The sequence below is a fragment of the Oreochromis aureus genome, linkage group 4 (assembly GCF_013358895.1).
Source record: "Oreochromis aureus strain Israel breed Guangdong linkage group 4, ZZ_aureus, whole genome shotgun sequence".
Taxonomy (NCBI): Eukaryota; Metazoa; Chordata; class Actinopteri; order Cichliformes; family Cichlidae; genus Oreochromis; species Oreochromis aureus.
In genome coordinates this window covers 23,395,296-23,420,461 of record NC_052945.1, presented here as the reverse complement: position 1 = coordinate 23,420,461, position 25,166 = coordinate 23,395,296, and the positions used below count along the sequence as shown (strand labels likewise).

Below are 25,166 nucleotides of genomic sequence, written 5' to 3'. Positions count from 1 at the left end.
AACCTCATTTTTCTACTTTCTGACCAAAACCGTCACACTCGTTATCTCCCACTATGAATACCCCTCTCTTCTGTTTGCTCTAGCAGAGCTCTAGCCCCTCTGTGACCCTCATACAATAAAGTTTGATGGCAGCTCGCTATTTTTTTTTCTAAAAATGTTGCCTGTGTGATGACACAGCAGGGCGCAAACACACACACACCCGCCGGTTACCTGGTTATTCCAGTTGCTTGTTATTGCAAGTATCTCATCAGCCAATCACATGGCAGCAACTCAGTACATTAAGGAATGTAGATGTGGCCAGGATAACCTGCTGAAGTTCAAAGCGAGCATCAGAATAAGGAAGGAAGATGATTTAAGTGACTTTGAACGTAGCATAGTTGTTGTGCCAGAAAGGCTGGTCTGAGTATTTCAGAAGCTGCAGATCTGCTGGGATTTTTCTCCACAGCATCTCTTGACTTTACAGAGAATGGTCTGAAAAAGAGAAAATATCCAGTGAGCAGCAGTTAAATGCAGTGAAAATGCCTCATTGATGCCAGAGGTCAGAAGAGAATGGCCAGACTGCTTCAAGCTGATAACAAGGCCACAGTAACTCAAATAATTGCTTTTTATAGTCAAGGTATGCAGAACACAGCACGTCAAACCTTGAAGCAGATGGGCTACAGCAGCAGAAGAAGAAAAATTAGAAAATAGAAAATACAAATGTTGGGTTTTGATTTTTGCTGCAACATTCGAAGGTTAGGGTCAGAATTTGATGTAAACAAATAAATAAATAAATAATAAATAAATAATTTTTTATTTATATAGCACCTTTCAAGACAGAATCACAAAGTGCTGCACATAAGATTACAAGTCATAAAAAGATTTAAAAAGACTAAATAAAACAGGCAAAAAATTAACCAAAAGCAGTTTTAAAAAGGTGAGTTTTGAGTTGTTTTTTAAAAACAGCTACTGAGTCCACAGTTCTTAATGCTTGGGGGAGAGAGTTCCACAGTCTAGGGACCACAGTGGCAAAAGCTCTATCACCCTTAGTCCTCCTCTTAGTATTTTTTATAGCAAGTAAGCCCAGATCAGATGACCTCAAAGACCTGCTAGGGACATAGGGCTGTAGCAGATCAAAGATGTAGGCAGGTGCCAGTCCGTGCACAGCTCTGTAGGTCAAGACCAGGATCTTAAAATCGACTCTAAATTTAACAGGAAGCCAGTGTAACTGAGATAACAACGGTGTCACATGTGAGTACTTGGAGGATTTTGTCAAAAGCCTAGCTGCAGCATTTTGCACAACCTGCAGACGATCCAGAGAACCTTTGCTAAGACACATAAACAGCGAATTACAATAATCCAAGCGTGACGAGATAAATGCATGTATAGCAATCTCCAGTTTAGATCAAGATAAAATCGGGCTTAGCCTAGCCACATTTCTTAAATGATAAAAACAAGACCGAACCAGAGATTTCACATGCCCATCCAATGTGAGACTGGAGTCTAAGGTGACACCTAAATTCCTGATAGAGGATTTAACATAGAGTGAGAGAGGACCAAGGGCTTTCACTATCTGCGATAGAAATCTATCAGGGGCGCATACGAGGACTTCGGTTTTCCCCTCGTTGAGTTGGAGGAAATTTGCAGCCATCCAACGTTTGATCAAATCTAAGCATTCAGACGCTGAAGCTTAGATAAATCCTCGGGCATAAAAGAAATGTACAACTGAATATCATCAGCATAACAATGATAAGAAATGTCCTCAAAAGAGCCCATTATATGCTGGAGGGGAAGAAGATAAATTAAAAACAATAAAGGCCCCAAAACTGACCCTTGAGGGAAACCATAAGTAAGGGAGGTAGAGGATGACCTAAAATCGGAAACTGCCACAGAAAAGGATCGGTGATGGAGATAAGAGGAGAACCACTCTAATGCAGTTCCAGATACACCAACCCATTTTTTCAGCCTTTCAATGAGGATGTGATGGTCAACTGTGTCGAAAGCTGATGTGAGGTCCAACATGAGTAGAACAGAGCATTTTCCTGCATCATTATCCATCAAGATATCACTTGAGACCCTAAGAAGAGCTGTCTCCGTGGAGTGAAATTGACGAAAACCGGACTGAAACTTATCGTAAATGCCATGTTTATCTAGAGCTGCCATGAGCTGCTTAGCCACAACCTTTTCTAGAAGCTTAGCGATTAACGGTAATTTAGAGATAGGTCTGTAGCTGCTCCAAAGAGAGGGGTCTAGTTGAGGTTTTTTTTTTTTAAAAGTGGGAGAATAGCAGCGTTTTTAAAATAAACTGGAACTATACCAGATGCCAGTGAAGAGTTGATTAAAGTGAGCACACATGGGCCAATAGACTGGAAGACATTTTTGAATAATGATGCAGGTATAATGTCAAGTGAACAGGAGGATGCTTTCACTGAATTCACTAATTTCACTAGCTCAGATAGTGAAACCGGAGAGAAAGTATCCAAGACAATGGGCCGGGATGGGGTAGAGATTGAGATAACAGGTGCTGAGTATGTAAAACTCATTCTCACGTTATTAATTTTTGCAAGCAGAAAAGAGAGGAAAATTTTCACAGTCCTCGTTAGAAAAAATAGGGGCCGCAGGCAGAGCAGGAGTAACAATGTCACTAATAGTGTTGAATAGCACCTTAGGATTGCCTCTGCTCTTTGTAACCAAGTGTGAGAAATGGGCAGCCCTCGCATCTCTGATCACATTATTAAAAGAAGCTAAAAGGTCCTTAAGATAGAGGAGGTGAACATTTAGATGAGTTTTCCTCCACCTGCGCTCCGCTTTACAACAATCACGTTTAAGACAACGAATACTGTCATTTAGCCAAGGAGGAGATTTAGAGGCAGAAACACTCCTCATCTTAAACGGACAGATTTCATCTAAAATAGAAAGGCAATAATTATTAAAAAAAACTGGTTGAGAAATCAACACCATTTTGAGGAGATAGCTGTAAGTTAAAAGCATCCACAAATTTCTCCGCTGTGGAGGAGTTTAAGATGCGAGAGCTAACCATCCGTCTGACAGGGGATAAAGGCTCATTAAAAGACAAGTTAAAAACAATAACATAGTGATCAGAAATAAAAATGTCCTCAGAGCAAATAAAATCAATAAACAACATGAAAGGATGGTTCCATCATGCTTTACGTCAATGGTTCAGGCTGCTGCTGGTGGAGTAAAGGTGTGGGTGATATTTTCTTAGCACACTTTGGGCCCCTTAGTACCAACTAAGCATCATTTAAATTCCACAGCATACCTGGGTATTATTGCTAACTGTCCATCCTTTTATGACCACAGTATATCCACCTTCTGATGGCTGCCTTCAGCTTGAAACCAGCTCATGGTGACGCCATATCTCAAAGCTCAAATCATCTCTAACTGGCTTCTTGAACATGGCGTCACTGATGGAATGAAGAATGTCAAAAAAGAATTACTGAAGATTTAATATAGTTTCAAGCCCTCAGTCTCCTTGTCTCGCCCCTTTCACACTTTCTTGTTTTGCTGATGAACACTGCATATGCGTGTGCGCGTGTGTGTGTATGCAATCAGGAATGTAGTCTGTTTTTAGGAGTGGAAATGCAGCAGAGATTGAGAGATTGGAAGTCTGGTTATTGCCTACGGGAACTGGGAGCCTATTTAATAAACGGGTCTGGAGGCCAGAGGGATATGTCAGAGAAATGTTATTACCTGGGTTTTATGAATAGCCCCAGCAAGGTGGGGAGGGGTCTAGTCAGCCTCTCATCAGAGCCCTAATTCTGCCTCCAAATCCTATTTACTACTGGGAGCCATGACTACATCCATATGATTTCCATATAGGATGACAAGGACTTCCCACTTTTGATAAGCAACTCTTTGTATTTAACAGCTCCTTTATTATTTTAGTAGCATTTAATGTGTTGCTAAATATAATGTACTTTACATATGTGTCTTTGTTTGATTGCATGTTTCTGGGTTTTATTATAGAGTTTAGTTTTTGTTGTATATTTTACTTTTTCCCTTTCTTTCCACCTGTAGGACTTTTGTTCCCCTGAAGCTCCGTTTCCTCCCATAAATTCATCTCAGACTTGGTTGGGCAGTGCTCCCAGTCCTTTCAACCTCCTACCCAACTCCAGAATCCTAACCTGGGCCTCCAACGCCAGCTCCTTCTCATCCTGGCCTCCTCTCACCGCACTCCGTGTTGTGGCTTCACTCGAGAGCGAGTCGTGTGTGAAGGCGTGCCAAACCGCAGGACTAATCTGCGAACCCGCCTTGTATCGTTTCATTAACATTAGGGAGACTTTCAGCGCGTAAGATGTCCTATTTTTCTGACTTTGTTGAACGATGATGATCGTTTTTGCGTGCACATGTCTTGTGCGCCAGTCCTGGCTCATAAAAAACAAATATCAGCATCTGAGTGTTTTTTAGGTTAATATGACAAGTTAATTTGCAAAAAACATTTGAGGGATCCTGCTGGCATCACTAAAATAAAGGTTACAAGTTCCATAGTTCATGTTTAAATGTGAATGTGATGTAAATTTATTCTAAAAAGGAAACTTCAGCTGTGATGTGCACTCATCCGAAACATCTATTGCAGCTTTTTATTTTCTTTGTTTTTTTTTTTGCAAACTGTAACATCTTAAAAGTCCATCTCACTGAGCTCATTCTACAAATAACTATTTGATTGCATTCCATCAAAGCAGCACCACGCCTCATTTGCACTTCTAGTTTCAGTATTATACAGTAGTTCAAAGTACTGATGAAGCAACTGGCTCACCCTTTCCTCTGTTGTTCTCCTGTGATTCTGAACAACAGCCGTAGTAAACACATTAAAGGGTTTTATTAGTGGGTTTTTATGTAGAAATTAACATGAAGAAAGAGATTCATTGCTCATAAAATGAGGTCTGATCTTCACATGCAGTTTTTTTTAGAGGTTTCATTTTTTATTTCTTTATTGAGCGTGCTGAATAATCGTTCACAGTACATGCTGGTAAAAGTGAAACTCATGAGTCTAGTACTATGTTGAGCCTCCTTCATCTGCAGCAGGCTCCGACAGGTGTTTCATGCTGTCTGCTTTCAGAATGCACCTCAATGCTTTGGGAATTTGAACTGTGCCTCCAACAAAACTCAACATTTCTCAGGTGTAGCAATTTATTGACCTACTTGGGCACTCAAAGCACTTTCTACAATATCTGTCATTCACCTATTCATACAAACACTTTTTTCTAAGTCTGAGGGCTAACTACCTAGCATCCACAATTCGATGAACACACTGGAAGCAGCTTCGGGGTTCCGTATCTTGCCCAAGTTTACCATTATATTCAAGGATGCAGACTGGAGCAGCCAGGGATTGATCTACAATTATCAGATTTTGATTAAAGGTCAGGATTCCTATTTCAATTTCTTCATTTTTACCCACTTTCTTGTCTTCATATGACAAGAAAGTGGGTTTTGGTCGTTATGTTTCAGCACTGTGTTGGTGTTCACAACACTTCAAACACAGTACTGTGCCGCCTTTGACAAGTTTTGTCAGCTGTCCACAGAACCTGTTCCAGGATCACAAGTAGTACTCTTTCTCTGATTTTTGCAGGACACACAAACTTTTAGAAGTGTCATTAGCACAGTGGTTTACAGTCCGGTTTATATATACACTGTAAACTGTGTCGTCATCCTTTGTCTTTGTTCCCAGGCTGGACTTTCAATGTGAAGGAGTGGAGTCTGAGAAGAACCACCTCTTTCCTGCTTTCTCAGCAGAGCATGCTGAATGCAGCCTGCAGCAGGACCCCTTGCTGTTCAGCTGTGCCGGCTCCAGTGCCAAATACCAACGCCTTTGCCCCTGCAGGGACTTTCGCAACGGCCAGGTGGCATTGTGCAAGGACTGCCTATGACCAGAGGAGGACCTGGATGATGGAGGCTCTTTTGTAATCCTTGGGTAGGTCCTTGGGTAGGAAACTCACTGGGAAGAGACAGTGTGATAAAAGCAGCAAAGGATACACACTGACTGTGCTACCTTACCTCTGACCCAGAACTGGCTACCAAAGTAGGTAAGGTGTAAACGTCTCAGGGAACTGCATGATTGTACTTTGAGTCTGGAGGGTTTGAAGCTTCACTTTACAGATGTTGTGCATTCGGACAGTCTTTACAGAAATCACGATGAAATGTAAAACTTAATGGATGAGTTATATGAGTAATCAAGAAAGATTTGAATAAAAAAAATGCTTGATTTTCACAAGTGTGGTTAATTGTTGTTGTGTGAATATTTACAGTGTCATAGTGGAGTTGGATATTTGTACTAGATGCACCCAAAGCCATTTACACTATATTGAGATGTACTATTTTAAATGTCTGTGATGAAATTTGTACATAAGTGTTGTTTAATAAAATACATACGGGAAACATCGTCTTTTTTTGTATTTAAAAAAAAAGTACTCTACTGGAAGTGCATCCATCCATCTGTCTCTGTATCTAAACACATTTTAATACAGGTCTCTGAGGGTTTTGAGAAGGCACATCTTCCATCAGAGTCAGAGCTCCTTGTTTTAATGTCATCATCTGAAATGTTCTGGATCCGCACCAAAATTTAATGAGGTCTGTCTTTTCAAATGCTTCACAAATTTTCACAAATTCTGGCTAGACAGATTTCTTCAGTAAACTTGCTGAATTACAGACATGACAACGCACAAATCATGATTTAAAGTGAGGTAAAACTATCCATCTTTTATTATCTTTTTATGGCAAAATATAACAATTTTCTTCTTTCAGCCCGATTTATACGGACATAAAGCTTTGTTGGCACAGACTCGTTGGTTATGAAGCATACTTTGGATACAAGATGACACTTCTTGGTTTGATTCCTGCACTAATATTTGAGGTTTTTTCCCCCTGTATTATATCCTAAGCTGATTTGTTATAATAATATATTCCTCATAAGGCACATCTCTGCAATCCTTGTACTCTATCCCTTGCAAAAATTTATACTGTCTTTATAGATAAAGGCATGCCTGCTTAAGTAGCAGAACAAATGGTGAAAATAATGGAGTCAGACATCAAACTTCAATACTTGGATGATAAAAACACAGCTTCCCAACCCAAGACACATTTTACAATATGCTTCTATATCACTCATGGAAAGGGTTTAATATTGTTACCAGGTCGTATCAGAATAGTGTTCATTTGGTAACCGTATTTATTCTCCAGCTCACACTGCCTATGAAATCACTCCTTTCCTGCTAAAGGTGCAGAAAATCTACAGTTTTCACCACAAAATTTCCTCCTTACCTTTTCAACACTATTTTATGCATAGCAGGTGCAGGAGGGTTTTTTTTTTATAACGAAACGATTTAGCAAGATTATGTACCTACTTGATTTAACTGCAGCCTCATGTTACTGTGGAGACTGACCTCCTCCTCTTCCATTACAACTGAATAACGAAAGCTTGTCATAGCCAGAGTGAACTGGCTGAATGATTACAGGGGCCAGACACTCTTTCAGTGTGTGTGTGTGTGTATATATAGATATATGTAGACTAGGCTGGCGATGATGGAAAGATGGATTTTATCGAGAGCGTATGGGAAACTGCATCAGATTTTAAATATTTAAATTATGTCAGCAGTAATGGGACACATTATTCAAGAGTGATATTCATATGCAATATGATATTGTATCTTGGCAGACTGGCAAATCAGTGATTTTATCTCCTGCTAACATACATCACTCACTGTAATGCTGCTATCTACTATCATCTTTTTTACATTTGCTTCTGCTGTTAAAGAAAATATCTTCATCTAGAAAAAAATATATAAAAAGAGCCTATATGTACAGACTATAAAGTATTTCAAATTTCACAGCATGGCACAGTGAAGAAGAACAGTTGTGTTTCCCACACACTTCTCTTTAAGTACTTTTTCCAGAATGAGGGAGAAAATATGCTGTATACCATGAGGCAGTATTTATTTCTTTATTTATTTCAATTTTTTAAAGGGGTCTGGAAGTACAGTTTTTCAGGTTTTCTGAAGGCCGTCCAGTCCAGTCCTCGTACCTAAACATTTTCACAGGAATGGTTTTATTTTTTTTTGTTCTGCTTTTTTCAGCCAATTAATACTGACCTATGAATTATTCAAGCAAAAAATAAGTAACTAAAATACTGTTGCAAAAACACAGAATTGTTCCCATTTCTATAAAAAAGTTTGGTGCAAACAGTTTGATAGGCTTAAAAATTGTATTCTTGCACCAACAAGGTGATTTCTAAAACAATATTAGTTGAAAACTTGGCATATTTCAACATGATGTGCAGCGTGTCGAGCGAAAATTGACAAGCGCAGGACAAAAGAAGATGTTTCGAGCCTAAATCAAAGTATGAACAGTATGCAAAGGTATGTCATTAAGAAAGGACATGAAACTCCAGCAGGGACCTGACACAGAAAATGCTGATGTATGCCGAATTACACAAGGACTGGACTGGAAATCTGTTGCCAATATATACAGAGTAGGTCAAGAGGTAAGTACAACAGTGCATGTCTGTAGCCATCTGTAAAACACAGCGGAGGCTGTGTCATGGATTGTGGATCCATTTCAGTCAGCGGTGTTGGGGATCTTCTCAGAACTGACTCATTGTCATTCTGAAAAATGAAACAAACACAATGCCAGTGCAGTATAAGCATACTGGGATAGAAAAACACCAAATGAAACGCTAACGGTTATTAACTGATCATCCCCGAGGCTGGACGTTTTTTGTATTTGTTTTTTTCCCTGTCCTGTCTAAAATACTTCAGTGTGGTTTATGGTGGCTGTAGTTTATAGAATGCCTTCAACAATGAATCTCCATGTTAGCACACATAGGTGATCACTCAATTTTGGGCCAGTGGTCATTATAGTGCACATTAATGATTTTGTTTTACAGTCATTATTATACTACTGACAGTAATGTTAGCATTTTTCCTTTATTTCTTTACCAACGTTAGCACACTTTCATAGGGCGCTAGCACCAATAAGTGCTGTGTGAGTCTGCAGTTCTTTGTGTTGATCTCATACCAAGTAAATTCAGGGTCAGTACTGCTCATAGTGCATGTTTTGAGGTATTTTTTTCCATTTACAATCAAATTGTTTAAGACAATTCAGTGGACTACACACTGAACTTAGAGGACAGACGGAAAGTATTGATTCTATTAACCTCCTATACCGATACCTGTGTTGGTATGTTGGTTGATACTATGGATATTTGGATCGGTTCTCCCACCTCCCATCTAAGCAGCTCTCTGTAACTTCAGCTTTAAAGACTCTTCAACACTTTAGTCGATCTTGTTAACATTTAAAAATGATCTATTCTAACCTCATGTAGACTGCTCTCCTGGGCACTGACACTTCACAGGAAAATTTGTAGCAATATTTTATGATCAATGCTAAAACTTTCCAAGTGTTTTTCTTTTCTTTCTTTTTTTTAAAAAAAAATTGTATTGCATTTTCTCCCTTTTTGGTTTTGTTTGTGTGAGATTTATGAAACTACTAAGTGAAGTTGAATATTCAGAGCTATTTAAAATCACCTTTACAGATGGACATTTTAATATGCACAGAATGGCTGCAATGTCACTGAAGTCATTATCATGTGAGCCGCTGCTCCACTGAAGCTGAAACCCTTCACTATGATAAGAGGATTTTAATGAGAATCCTCTGAAGACAGAGCTAGAATTTGCCAGTTTTCATTTAATGACGGCGCTAGTGTTTCTTTGACTGATAGTAAGGACCATTTCACAATGTGCCCATTTCTCCTCTCCAATTTATAATCTCTAAACTAATATTGAAATTTCTCTTGATCCTCCGAAACCACAGGATGAAAATTATATGTGTGTGGCAAGAGCAGTCAGGAAGGCTTTGAATCTTTTAGGACTTTTATGGCAAGAAATGGAGTGTTGAACAAAAACCTCTTAGACTTAAACTCGCGTATAAAGAATATAAATGTAACACTTCAGAGGCTTTTTTTTAGATGGTATTTTTTTCCGAGGTAACCCTACAAAGCTGCACCCACCTTTAAGTGCTGTTCTATTCAGCTCTCTTTTTCTCCTTTTCACCACTTAAAAAATATCCCTAATTTTCCAGGAAGAAAGAACTGCCACAGCAAGAAACGGATTTTGCACAAACCACGCAATGACGGGCTGACATCTTGCAGATAAAATGTGCTTCTTTCACACGTGTTTTGTCTTGAAGACCCGTTGACGTCAGGCCTCAGGCAAAATAGCCTGTGTGCTGCTGCCGTGTTCCAGAAAGAAGGCCTGCAAGCTCCAAGCTCAGCTGTGCGAAGCCCCTCTGTAGCCAAAGAAGGAAAGAAAATCTATTTCAAGGCTGCGTTTTACAACTTTACCGAGATTTAAATTGTGCACTTCAGACAGCTTGCAAGTTTTGATGAATATATGCACACAGTTTGGTTAAGATAGAATGCCAGCTCAAAAAGCCAGGCTTTTTAAGCTCCTGCTGCCTATAGCTAAATAATCTTGAAACATAATTTCTTTATCCAGCTGTGGCCAGCAAGCTATAATTGTTATGTTAAGTGATTTTGGTAAGACTTTTTGTTTAAGTTATTGAGAGAGCAAACTTATTAGTTAAATGTGCTGACTGCAGTTCATCCTGGAAGTTAAAAGCTGATGAGAACAGCCTCCTCGTATCCAAACATTGGATACGAGGCTAAGTATGATACCCTGATTTCCATTGGCAGTATCCCCAGCTGCCAAACGGCACAGAGATGCTTCAGCTAAGACAGTCCAACATTGTCCAAACTGTTTTGCTTCCAAGTGTAAATCTCACCCAAATCTGGAACAACAGTCTTCTAAAAATGTTTTGAAGATAAATATTCCAGATTTAGGATGCCGCAGTTGGGAAATTCTCAAGGTTGTGATTTAAAAAAACAGGTCAGTGCAGCATTTCCCGTGATTTCTGAGTATTTCACTCCCAGCTCCACTCCTCCAAGACGGTGACACTGTGGCCAAAGTGAACACGTTAGTCCAGATCTCTCATCATTAAGAATCGCATAAAATCTCCTACATATGTTCAGTATGTTTTAGCTCTTTAAGCAGCAGTTTTAGCAACGGACCAACTTTTACACGTCACTATATGATTCATGGTGTGGCAGGCCACCTTTTTCAAAGAGAGAGATCACACAGACTAGGATTAATAAGTTTTCTCAACACACCGCAGGCATCTTCATTCGTCCCGCTTCACGCTCAGCTCCTCACCAGTGCCCCTCGCTGCTCCCTTATTCTCTTCAACTCCTCTTCGTTTCATCTTTTTCTAGTGCTTCTCAATTTACACAGGTTTCTCTTTCTCCTCTGCCTCTTTTGAAACCACCATCATCCCTTCCTCAAAATTGAAATGGTTCCTTTTTTCTTATTTCCTCACCCTATTTTTTTTAAAGAAAATTTCTCCATGACCAATTCCCATCCTTAACATTGCTGTAGTTTTGATACTGTTTTTCAAACAGCTCTCTTCCCCTCTCTGTCTCTCTCTCTCTTCAGCCGGTATCTTTTTAGTATGGGTGATGGAGTGGGGACTATGCTGCCTTCTGTTCATGCTGCTTCACCGCTGCCTCCCACAAAGATAAATGTATCACACATAATGGTTCTGCGCCCCCGTGTGTGCACGCTATATGTGGATATCTTTCTCTATAACAATAGGTGTGAAAAACTGACACTCTCATAGAGAGTGTACTTAATAGAACGTGACAGACTGAAAGAAATATTAGTCAGATTGCGATCTAAACTAGAACAGCACTCAAAGTACTCGTCCTCCTTCAAAGCCAGCGTCCAGTCACATAACGTTAAAGACGGTGAACCACATCAAAGTTTTATCGGTTCACCGATTTGCCAGACCCCACGTCTCCAACAAGTTCTAAAAATTTTGATCTGATAGTTTTTGTGTATTCTTGCTGAGAGACAAACAGATCACTTGGCAGATGAACTGTACTGTTTCTGGTCACCAATATGTATGAAAAAATGATTTTCAAATGTAGTTTTGTTAGAGGATACCTCTCCAGCAGTCACTGCAGACAGTATCTCTGCCACAGTGAGAACCGAGCCAGTGGTATCTGGTCACTGCCTTCTTTGTCTTTGAGCATGATTACACAAAATCTACCTCAGAAGTGACACATTGTTTAAGAATCCATTCAGTTTGGTGCAGATGCAGATAACTTCGGAAACAGTGAACTGCCTTTGGTGGAGAATGTCCTCTGTGGGTTTATAAATTTACATACTTTTCAGTCTATTTGCTTTCCTTCATTTCAACCTTTTGTTTTCAACTTGTTCATCACAACTGAATAACAACTAAGTGGTCTATCAGCTATTAAAAATGACTGATTACAGTATTGTTTGATTTGTGGATTTAGTCCATTGTTACAGGGTTGCTATGAGACATGATAATGCCATATCAAGCCAAATTAAGGTGTTATAGGTGCACGATGAACACTTTGTGGATTATGTGCGCTATGTTAGCTCATTTTTAGGGTATGTGGTTGCAAATATATATGAACCTTCAGGGAGCAAAGGTGCACCTTTGTGCCAGTTTTGGTTGCTTAACTCCTGATCATCTACTCGGAGCTAGCAAAAAAAACAAAGCTTTTGTATATTATGGTGTTTACATACAGTCACAAATCAACTTGGCTTTTAAACATGGCATGCAAATTTTCAATAAGATTGAGGTCAGGGTTTTGGGGAAGGTCAGTCCAGAAGCTCTATGGGCCATTCCTAAGCAACTGCAGACTCTAACATCATCAATACAAACTACTGTTCGAAGTTACAAGTTATTCAGATGTGTCAATACTTTGCCATGTCCTGGAAGAAGACCCAAACTGTCACCCTCAGATGAGAGGAAATTAGTTAAAAATTCACCAAGGCTCAAGCCTGCCATGAACTGGAAAATGCTGATACACCAGTGTCTCTTCACAGCTGTGAAGTTTTAAATCTCCATGAAACCAAGAAAGAAGCCCCTGTTCCAAAATCCACACATTCAAGCTTGACTGAGATTTGCAGCCGTCCACATGGACAAACCTAATGCCTCCTGGAGAAAAGTGTTATGATCAAACAAAACAAAGATTGAGCTTTTTGGACACAAAGATAAGATGTATGCTTGGAGGAGTAAAGCTGACGCTTTAAAACCTAAGAACATTGTACCAACATTGTGGCGGGGTTGTTGTACAGGTAGTGGTAAAGGTGGACTACCACCAAAGTCTTCTACCACCAAACTTCATCTCAAATCAACAACTAGATGGATGAAACTTGGGCACCACTAGGTGTTTCAACAGGACAATGATCCCAAACACATTATTTTGAAATACTTTCGAAACAGACAAAACAGGCTAACATTAAGCTGCTGCAAAGGCCTTCCCAGAGCCCTGACCTCAACCATACTAAAAATGTGTGGTCTATGCTTAAAAGCTAGGTTTGTGCCAATGTAATGTAAGGAAACCAATGTAATGTAAATCAGTGTAAATTAAATCTGCCAGTTATGTCAAGAAGACTGGTCAAATATACAGCCAGAATTATTCTAGTGGTTGGCTGATGAAAGCCAAAAGCAACTTGCTAACTTGCTTTTACCTTAATGTAACATATGTAACATTTTGACCCTGTATGTATATTTTTGGAGGTAAACCAAAATAAATTCAAACTTGTGCATCCAATTGTTGAATTTCAAAGTTGTTAAAGATTCATGCTGTAGAATAATTCCACTCTGGAAAAAGAAATCATTAAGAGCCCAAAATTGCCATGACATTCATGTGCACGATGAGTTTATGTAAACCTTTGACCACAACTGTATGTTGTCTTTTACTAGCACATTGCTTACTATTTTAAAATTGGTCTGCTGCTATATAGCGAAGTTCATTGTCTACCACAATAAAGCAGACCTCATTTTAACTGGGGCCTTGGAGATATGAGAACTAGAAAGTGCAAAGAGAGAAAGTATTGAAGCAAACAGACTCATGTTGATTTTTCAGCTTCACACCCTCCAGTACAGCCAAACCAGAACACACACTATAATTAAAACAGGATACGCTTCAAATTTGATCTGCAGTGTTGCCCACAGATGGTGTTAAAACTCTTTCATGGTTCGCTAGAAAGTTCACCAAAGGTTACGCACTGTTGAGGCAGTTTGAGTCAGAAGTGGCATAATTATTATTGATTGTCTAGCACTAGAAATCGATCTGCCTGAACATTTGTAAAGATTTTTATATGTATTTTTCTAAAACCATACATCTGCAAACATAAGGTACTTTTAAAGGGTGGATGTATGCTCAAAATAATGGACGACACAACAGTCATTGGTTTGATTAACCAACTATAATGAGACTGCATACAGTGAGGAGGTGCTAAACCTGGCAGCATGGTGTCTTACCAGCAATCTCATCCTAAACATAAGACAAAGGAGATTGTGGTAGATTTCATGAAGAAAAGAGGTGCACAGAGAGTCCCCAGCTTCTGATATCTGGGGTTGAACATCACTGAGGCCATCTCCTGGTCTGCACACACCTCCACTGCCATCTATGTTTAAAAAGGCTGGGCAGACTTTCACAAGATCTCCCTTTTCCTGAAACTGTTCATCACTGTATGGTACTGCTGTACTGCGCCAACTCTTCCTAGAGTTGGCTGCCTGGCTGATCTGAGAGATTGTGGTAGAGCCCCAGTGTTGCTCTCCAGAGAGAGGAGAACCTTCCAGAAGGAAAACCATTTCTGTAGGACTCCATCAATCAGGCCTGTATAGTAGAGTAATCAGATGGAAGCCACTCCTCAGTAAAAAGCAAACGACAACCCACATGGAGTTTGCCCATGTGGGTTGAAGGACTCTCAGACCGTGAGAGTTCCCTGGTTTGATGAAACAAAGATAAAACTCTTTGTCCTGAATCATGTCTGGAGGAAATCAAGTACTAAAGACATAAAGACATCACCAGGGCAGTACCATCCCTACAGTGAAGCACGGTGGTGGCAGCATCATGCTATGTGGATGTTTTTCAGGGGCAAAAACTGATAAATTAGTTAGGTCCAAGGAAAAGATGAAAGCAGCAATGTAAAGAGACATCCTTGATGATAACCTGCTCCAGAGTGCTCTGGACCTTGAACTGGGACAAAGGTTCATCTTTCCACAGGACAACAACCCTAAGCATACAGCCAAGATAACAAACGAGGGGCTTTGGGCACAGTCTGTGAATGTCCTTGACCGGCCCTGTCAGAGTCCCAACTTGAACCTCACTGAACGTCTCTGGAGAGATCTGAAAATCGCTGTGCACATCCAACTCGATGGAGCTGTAGAGGTTCTGCAAAGATAAGAACAGGCCAGAAATAGTTGTGCTTAGCTTGTAACATATTCTCAAAAAGACTTGAGGCTGTAATTGCTGCCAAAAGTGCATCAGCAAGGTCTGTGAATATTTATGTATATGTTATATTTTGTTCATTGTTTGTAATAAATTTGCAACAATTTCAATCTAATGTTTTTTATTTTGTCATTATGGGTTTGTGCATGTAGAATTTTGAGGTGAAAAATTCATTTAATCCTTTTTGAAATAAGGCTTTATGGATGCACCTTATACCTGTTTTTATTTTTCGTCCATAGGATCAAGGGATGCCTAGCCAGTATCATTGTATTTGCACTCCAATACAACAACAATATAGTCTTCTTTAGTCTTGAATGGGAGAAATTAGATATGACATGTTATTTTGAGGGCTTGTAGGTGTTGGATACTTTTGTTACAGCCAAGTTTGCCAAGCTTTTTTCCCCCTAAATGTTTGACTTTCCCATCGTACGTATTAAGCTGTGCCATCATTTGTTTTAAAGTCAGTTTGTCGACCTTACAGAAATTTAAAGTCAAGCTGAAAATGCAGATGTGTCTTTTTTTCTCCTAGATGAGGGGAGGCGTGTGTCGCAAATCCTTTTTCACATTTGCGTGTTGATATTTTCTACATTTCCAACCTCCTGCTGACAGAGTTATGGCCTGCAGGCTGTGCCTCGTTCTGCAGGAAATTCCACCCTCTTAGAGTAAATCACATTTCACATTTGACATATCTCTATGTATTTTTTCAGTAATGCATGTCCTGAGTAGCAGCGTAGTGCACAATGACGAGTCGAGAGGATACTCCACAGTCATTCTCAGTTACTGAGTCATCCTGGCTTGAACTGCCAGCTGGCAATTGCAGGCACAGACTTCCAGGCCGCAGCCTCCGTACAATACCGAAAGCCACTCTGTCGCTGGATTTATAGATCTGCATCTAAAGCTAACTAGAGATAAAGGAACCAATTCTTCATAGATCCTCAGCTAGGGTGTGGAAAAGTGGCAACTTTTGACTGAAGAGCAGAGCTGGCTGTCTGTGGAACATCTTTTTGCTTGATTTGAGAGCCTCTGTGACTGCATACATTCAGTCCTGACAAAAAAAGGTAGGTGGAAAGAGCAAAGGGAGGCAATGAGAGAGAAAGATCCTCATTCCTTATAGACAGCGAATCCGCCCTCATGACCCTGCTGTCTGATTGGACTGTCAAGCTGTAATAGAAGTGATTGAGAAGGTGTGAGAGGAATTAGGCATAGGGGGGAAAAAGTGGAAAAAGACTGACCACCCTGCAGAGAAAATGAATCAAATGGAAAGAAGATATAGACGAGAAGACAGATGATTGAAAAGTAGGCTGCAGGATTAAAAACCAGGGTGGCAATAGATAAGAGAAATGACAGAAGGGGAAAAAAGGCAATGCGAATATATTCAAGTTTTTATTGGTGCTTCTGTGGACAACTTCGAAGTACTCTACAAAGACCATACAGAGATACACAGGAAAAGGCGAGAGCTCTCAAACGGGAAATCATCGAAAAACATGTTTTCTTGGATCAGTGTTGGTAGGACCTTGATGTAAAAGTTTTCAGGAGGATCAAAGGTGTCTCGCAGTTTTACAGCCGGCACGCTGCGTGTCCTCATGAATTATTAAATAAACTTCGGATTGATGCGGGAGGTGAGAGGGCTGGGGAAGAGATGAAGATAGAGAGCGTCGCAGCAATCAGCAGCAGAAATAGTTAAAGTGCCATGCCAGTGTTTAAACGTTGTTTGTCCCTGAAGCAGGAAAATTAAGTTAGCAGTCAATGAATACTTGCACTTAAACGGGTCATACTGGCCAAAAATGCCCAAGTGCACAAAAAGAGAAATTCAAAGAAATAAGCTGGGTCTGATTCTATCTTAGCTGGTGAACATGTTAGAACAGAAGAATGAGCTATGATATATAATCTCAGCTCACCTCCACAATTGCCCAAACCAGCCTAAGCATTCATTTTCATCATCTCATTTCTCACTCATGACCTGATCTTTGCCATCTTTCAAACTTCACGCCTAGCATTCATCAGTCACTGGTACAACCCACTTTGATCGTGAGTGCGCTGAATGAGTGAAACTGCACATTCTGTCAATGTAAAGAAGCTTAACTGCACATTTAATCCCTGGGATATCTTAATATAAGATAAAAAAAAAAAACTGCGATTAAACAAGCACATCTCCCTTTTCTACATGACAAATGTGTAAAATTGCAGGAAAAACCTCTGGTAGCTCACTGTCCACACGGTCCTGTATTTATAAAACATAACGTTTTTGTTAATTAACCACTTTGGTGTTGTATGACCGGCTGTGAAGGAGGACTTTATCAGAAGCAAAAGCTGTAAAACTTATAAAAAATAGAGTTAAAAGCCAAAAAATGTATGCCGTCCTTCATATTTTCCAAAGCCGTCCAGCAGGCCTGATTGGAGTCCTTGCCAGGACGATTTTGGCCCCCAGGCTTTATGTTTGACACCACTAATCTAGAATGTGCATGATTCTGGGCTACGACTTCTGCAGTTTTAAGCTACTGAAGAAGAATTATGACTTTTATGTTCAGTGACACACTGAAAAAGCCAGTGACTCCAACAGTACTTTTTCATTTTTGGTACACTACTAAACTTTACTACTTCTGACCACAGTGACACCCATAACACATTATTATATATATAATATATAAATGTCACCCAGTCAGTTACAATTTATTAGTAATCGGGGGAAAAACACTCTCTCCTTAGAGATCCACATAAACATTAAGCATGAAGAGACCCCTCATAGGTCTTTGTACCAAGTCACGGATGTCAGGCTGTGATTGGACAATCGCTGTGCTCAAACAAAGTTTATTAAAAAGGTTGTAAATAGCAGTTTTAAGTCTAAATAACAGTACAAATCATTTAGTTTGCTTTCTACAGCAGATTTTCCTGCAGAGTGTTTCTGTGAGCCTTCCACGAGCCCTGTCATGGATGATGTCTCTAAGCGGCAAGTGGCGTTGCGCCAACATGCACATCCTGTGTGGTAAATCATTAAGATGTTTACTCATGATTAAAGACGTTCTTTCTGCCTGAAAAGCTTCAGATGTGTACCACGGTACACTAAGAGCAGGCGTAAGATGGTGTTTGATAAATGATTCAACACTCGGCTAATCAATTCCCACAAGATCCTGGTTGCTGCTTTGGATTAATCCATGACTCAGTTATGGGTTGTATCACAGAAAGTGCTGCGTTTGTTTGTGCAGGTCCTCGTGGGACACAAGCTGACCTCTGTGTGTGATCTGTTTTTCTGATCTTTACAAATGAGATGAAAGCAGCAAGAGTGAATCCCATGAAACGTCTCTGGGTCTTCTTTCGCAGAATCTTTGGACAGACGCTTCATTTTCTGTCACTACCAATTATTTTTTAAGAGAGAAACTAAGAAAACCATGATTATAATAAAATATTGGTACTATAGAAAGATGATTATTCAATTGATTTAAGCTACATAAAAGTAATTTCACAGCATGACAGAGTAAAAGTAAATCACTGTTTTCTGAGTTGCAAAACCTTTACATGTAGAAACTTTATAATTACTGATTTTCTTCTTCTTTTATCCCTAAAACTAAGTAGAACCAAAAAGAGGAAGGGAGTGTGTATGAGTGTGTTTCTTTGTGTGATATCAAGCTTGCTACCAAGTCTTGGTGCATGGATCAGACCGGCATGAACAGATATTCAGTCTGGAACATAACTGTCACGCTACCTGCTACAATGTCTTACTTTGATTGGCCTTAATTGATCTAATTTAAGTTGTTAGAGCTTTCTGAATTGATGCAGCCGTTATAGCCACTTTGAGAAATTACTAAGTACATGTCACAACGATCATGTGACACCAAGTTAATTCTGGCAACACAGAATGGTCTCATAGCAGTAATTAATTTAAAAAAAGAGGCTTAATAAAGCTGAGACAATCAGAACACATGACTGAATATTGCCTCCTACATGCTCTGCTCTATAGAAGAACAAAGGTTGACACAGGTTACATTACGTGCTTTAAGCAATATTGAGCATGGGGACATCTTTATGAAAGTGAGTTTAATGAGCTGCAATGCAAGGAATCACATGCAAAAAAGGGAAGCATCATCATCATAGTTGAAGCATGCACACTTCAAATATAGTAAAACAGAGAGGAATCGCTGCGAGCACCAGAGATGTTGACAAAAATATTTTCAAAAGCTCCTAAAAATGCACTCTGTGGCTGCGTGGACTCGCATTTGAGGGTATTATGCCACAACGCCGATACTTTAATAATTTCCGAAATCCCACAAACACCAAACAGCGACTGTCCCTCGTATGCGTGTCTCAGCCATGACTTGACCTTTCCCAAGTGGGCCTTTTTCACAGCAGACACTCTGACTTGTCACAGTGGGAAAAGCCTGGGGGCGTTAGTAATGACTACAATCTACTTAAGGGAGGGCCTGCTTTTGTGAAACATCAATACACCTGTGCTTTCCCTGGAGCCACGAGTCAAAATGTCTGCTGTGAAAAATCACCTTCCAGCTGCCTGCCTGTGCTTAAAACATGCTTCTGCCCCATGTGAACGCAAGATTAAAAAACATCACAGCAGGAAGTTAATTTAAACCAGTTCAGTCCCAGTCGATTTTCAAATGAACAAACTCAGATTTTAAGCTTTGCAGATGCTTAATCTACAGTCTGTTTCTCTTTAGAGTTTGACAAGCAGCTATTTAAAGTATTAGTTTGGCATTTGGGAACTGTACTTGTTATTTATTGATTTTAATGTGTGGTGATTTGTTATCTTTGGACAGAGGCAGACTAGCTGTTCCCTTTCCTGTTTTTAGTCATTACTGTTAACCGTCTGCTAGCCATGGCTTCAATCATCAATTTAAAAAACAAGAGAAAAAATCCCCAACAATCTGTAGTTTTTATCTCTGCCTTTAATTGTGCCTTATAACAGCATAAGGGATATAATATTTTCCATGAGCTAGTCACTACACAAACACCTCATGAAGGCAAGATCGTAAGATGGTATTTCCTGACTTAATGGGTGAAAAATGTCCGATAAACTATTGACATTCCAGAACTGGAATGCAGTAAGAAGAGCAAACACGGCTAATCTGAGATGGTGATCATAGCTCCTTTAAACCTCCTGAATGGGTTCACATTCCCGCAGCTGCCCAGATACTGTACGCTCCAGCGTCCTCCTCATTTGAATATGAAAGGGCAGTGGGAGCTTACATCAAGATGACTGATTCTGAGACGAATGTCTGGAGACTCGTTTGTCATTTTGTGTCTCAAAGTTCAGAGCCCTGAATCTGTCTTTATATCAGAAGCCCAGCACATTAAAGATTTACTAATTAGACCTTTGTATATTATCATAAGACCTGAGTCAGAACTGGCTGCCAAGTGTGTAGAAAATGCATGTTTTCTGGCAATTGCAGCTCTGTAGATACTTCCATGTGCACCTATACTAGCATGTGGCAAACAGGCTGTCGAAAAACAGTTGCATACTTTAAAGTTGCTCACTGTTTGTGCACCAAATGCCCCACTAATTGTAGTCATGTATTATTTCCAGGGCTAATATACCTGTTTATCGCGCCAGAATATGAGATCTGATGTATTTTTCAGGATAGTTTTGCATGTGTGGGCTCGCTGATTGGTCTCTCATCTTGTTTCACTGTCTGCTGGGTCTGTTTCCTATTCTCCGCAGCCTCTTTAATCTGATGTTGAAATGTATTCCTCTCACATGAAATTATTTTTGCCTGCTGCCAAGACATAGTAACATGATTTTCTGTCTTAGAGGCATTTTAGTCCGCAAATTTTAAGTTCCCCTACTCTGCTTGATGTTTCTCTGAACGAGTATGGACTACAAGAATCTTTCTTCTTAGATGAGAGGCATGGGATTTAATAAATCATACCTCATTTCTTTTCTGTTTCATTTTTTTTTCACCTTAGGGGATGTAATAGAAGCTGCCACATTCTGATGTAGAGTTTTTACTGGGGATGGATGGCATGTATTTCATTACTGTGTGATTGTATAGAGCTATGGCTCTATACAAAGTGTGACCACACTGATGTGTCATAGACTGGACATCTGACACTGTGCTAAAAAAAGCTTGCAGGTGACAGCTGGAGGTGGCAAATATACAGGCTGTGAATGAAAACCTCACTACAGTACTTGTTATGCATTTATATACATATCAAGTACTGTAGTGAACATGTGTATGTAATACTTTACATGTATGAGGAATGTCAAGGTAAAAATAAATACATAACCCCTATTCTGCACACAGATGTGACAGTTGCACCACCACTCCTTATTAGGTGCACCTTGCTAGTACTGCTAGCACCATTTTCCTTAATAACTGCTTTAAGTCTTTGTCGCATTGATTCAACAGGGTGCTTGAAATATTCTAGTCCACAGCGACTTTACAGCATTACACGGTTGCTGCAAATCTGTTGGCTGCATATCCAAGATGTGAATCTCTCATCTGACCATATACCACAGGTGCTCTATTTGACTGAGATCTGGTGACGGTTGAGGCCATTTAAGTACAGTTGTTATATTGAAGAAACTAATTGTAGATGATATGATCTTTGTGACATAGTGTGTTATCCTGCTAGAAGTGGCAATCAGAAATGTGGTCATAAAGGGATGGACTAAAGGGGCTAAAGTGTACCAGGAAAATATCCCCCACACTATTACACCTCCACTGGCTTGAACTGCTGATACAAGGCAGGACAGATCCATGTTTAATGTTGTTTACACCAAATTCTGACCCGAAACACAAGACTCAACAGATCAAGTAGCATTTTTCCAATCTTCAGTTGTCCAATTTTGGTGAACCCATATGAATTGTCCCCTCAGTTTGCTGTTTTTAACTGGCAGAAGTGGTACCCGGTCTTCTGCTGCTGTAACGAGATGCTCTTCTGCATGACTTGGCTTTAAGGAGGGGTTATTTCAATTAGTGTTCCCTTTCTGTCAGCTCGAAGCAGCTCTTCTGAACTCTGGCATAAAAAAGACATTTTCTTTCAGAAAACTGCTGCTTACTGGATAATTTCTCTCTTTTTCTGGCCATTCCCTTGTTTTGTGGAAAAATGCCAGCAGATCAGCCGTTTCAGCCTATCTGGCACTAACAGCCATGCTACATTCAAAGACGCTTAAATCATCTTTCTTCTGTATTCTGATGCTCAGTTTGAATTTCAGCAGGTCATGTTGACCATGTCTCAATGCCTAAATGCATTGAGTAGCTGCCATGTAATTGGCTGCCTAGACATATGTATTAACAAGTGGTCGAACAGATGCACCTAATAAAGTGGCCATTCAGTAAACATATGAATATCTCTCATACTGTTTATATCTCTGCATCAGTTTCTGAATACATCTTTAAAACTGGGAAATTTATTTGGACAAAAATGAATCAAAATAATTCTGATCTGTTTTCCTCGAGAAAGTCAAAAAATGCCTCATGCTTGTTGTTCTTTTTTTCCTCGCTAGCCTGGTTTAAGACTAGATTCATGAATGTCTTCGACAAAAAGCACGGTGCTAATACACAGGCTAGTGTGTGTGGGTGGAGGAGGCCAGTGGAGGAAATTGTTGTGCTGTTAAAAAAAAAAAAAAAAAAAGAGGAAAAAACATGCAGAATATCTCAGACATTGCATTTGTATTACACCAGTTGAATTAAATAGTTACACATTTTCCTCCCACTTCAATAAAATACCCAATAATAAAAAAAAAATCCCTCAGGCACAGAGCGCATGTAAAAATGTGGTTCTTCTGAAACTAACAGAGCAGATTGTGAACATTTGTACTGTGCTGGTCAATGAGTTTTCTTTCATTGTTACGTTCACACTTTACAATGTGCTATTGCTACACTGAAGCACCACTACCTAAAGTGGTAGGAATATTAAAATAAAATCCTGTTACACTTTTTCTGTCTTCTTGCAAATCATAAAATTTACTTAATCTTAATCTCACAGCTAATAGGACCAGAGTTGGAAACACAGGCGCCCTGCACTTCAGATATGTTATGGAGAAGCTTCAAAAACTGATATTAGTCTAAAATTGGACATTGTGGTGAAGCATCATGCTTAAACATTTTAACCTTGGGTTACAGCTTATACAGAACTTACCTCCACCTGTTAGGAGAGAGGTTACATCTGTGTTCCAGGAGCACTGGAATGAATATGACAGGAAACAATTAACCTCACATAAAATGTCCCTTTGTTTTGTTATTTTTTCTAGTTTTTGCCAATGGACTGAGGACCTCAAGTGGATGGCAAATGAACAACAACCATCTATGTGAGTACCACATGCCAGGAATGAAAAGGTCATAACACACTGTGCTAATGGGGTTTATCAAGCCTGACATAATTGGCCTTGCGTTCCATCTAACGCACAATTTTCCCATTCAAAGAAAAGCAGCTCTCGGGAGCTGCCATAGATTGAATGGCTAATAAATGCAGTCCTTTTATTTTAACCTTTATGTTGTCTGACTAAGTGTGTGAGGTCTCATCTGACTAGCTGCCAAATCCTCAGGCCAGCATTCATTTGGGGATGCATGTTGTTGAAGACTGCGTTTCTGTAAAGCTTTTTATGATAATGATAGCAAAACGCTCCTTAATTGGATCTCACTGAAAGCTAACACGGCACAGTGAACTGAGCTGAAATGCATCGCAGCCACTACAAACAAACAGAATCTGTGTGGTTCCCAGTGTGGTTACTCAAAGACTGTTTTAACACTCCATGTGGAATCCCTTCACTGTAAATAGAAATGAAACCTCAAGGAATAACTCGCCGAACACCAAAACAGTGCTAACCTTTCACCTTTTTAATGAAAGCTTAAAAAACTGCAGTAGTTTGTTCATATTTTGTAATAAGCGGACACACATTTTAACCAAGTATTTTTGTAAGTTAAGTAAGTTTTTTTAATTGCTTACCCAGCTACAGTTGAGTTAAAACAGAGGCTGGAACAACCATTTACACCCACATCCACACCTTCTTCCACAGCTACAGCCTGCTTGGAATCCTTAGTTAACCTTACATGGGTGCGCTGGACTGTGAGAAATAACCGACCCACCTGTTGAAAACAAATAATGACTCATGGAGAACATGCACATGAAGGCTCCAGCTAGGCAGCAACCCTCCTGCTGTGAGGCAACATTGCTAACAAGTGTACCTCCACCCTACCAGTTCCTTCTGTTAATAAACAATAATAATATATTGCCAAAGTTCATCTATTATTTCTACTTTCAACCATGTAATCATTGCTCATTTTGTCTGACTTTTCCATCACTGTGTTTGGTTAAATACTCCAGTTACTTATTAACTGCCTAGCTAATTTATCACTCTTTCTTGTCCATTTATAGTTAACAAGTGGGTTACAGCTGTGAGCTGATGGTCAACTTGCTCATTTTTTTAAACGTTTTGTGATCAGTGTCGGTGTTTAAAAGAATTTAGGAAAATGGGAAATGGATGCAGCGGTTTATGGAAATGTATATACAAACATACATGGAAATACAGGCAACGAGGCAAAAACAGAGTTTGTACAATTGTGACAAGCTTGAAAGTCAATATTTGGTATGATCACCTGTATTGTTTAACACAGCTTGAAGTCTCTAAGGCAGCTTTCTTGTAATTTCTTGAAGGAGTCTTCAGGAATAGTTCTTAAAGGACATTCAAAGCTCTTCTTTGGATGTTTCTGCCCTTTGTTCTGTTCTCTGTTGAGATCATCACACGCTGCTTTTGCTAATCAGACATTTTCTAAATAGTATTTTTCAGTGTTTATAATTTCATCAGTTTTGACAAGATCCCCAACACCACTGACTGAAATGCAGCACCATCCCATGATACAGCCTCCACCGTGTTTTACAGATGGCTACTGACACT

The 25,166-nt window shown here is 39.6% G+C and overlaps 1 protein-coding gene and 1 long non-coding RNA gene across 2 annotated transcripts in view; one reads left to right on the top strand and one right to left on the bottom strand.

Moving 5' to 3' along the window:
- LOC116314550 (alpha-1,6-mannosylglycoprotein 6-beta-N-acetylglucosaminyltransferase B-like) overlaps window positions 1-6,208 on the top strand; it is a 68,750-nt gene extending 62,542 nt beyond the window's left edge. Inside the window, exons 17-18 of the mRNA XM_031732604.2 lie at window positions 4,018-4,289; window positions 5,669-6,208. Coding sequence (XP_031588464.1) covers window positions 4,018-4,289; window positions 5,669-5,867 — 471 coding nt within the window. The 3' untranslated portion in view covers window positions 5,868-6,208. The remainder of the gene's footprint in view (window positions 1-4,017; window positions 4,290-5,668) is intronic.
- A 1,744-nt stretch (window positions 6,209-7,952) lies between these two features.
- Window positions 7,953-24,346, bottom strand: LOC120440091. Its single transcript, XR_005612957.1, has 4 exons — window positions 24,218-24,346; window positions 23,411-23,453; window positions 10,114-10,278; window positions 7,953-8,597 (listed from the first exon to the last, which is right to left on the bottom strand). It is a non-coding gene; the product is annotated as an uncharacterized LOC120440091 (long non-coding RNA).
- Between the last annotated feature and the right edge of the window lie 820 nt (window positions 24,347-25,166).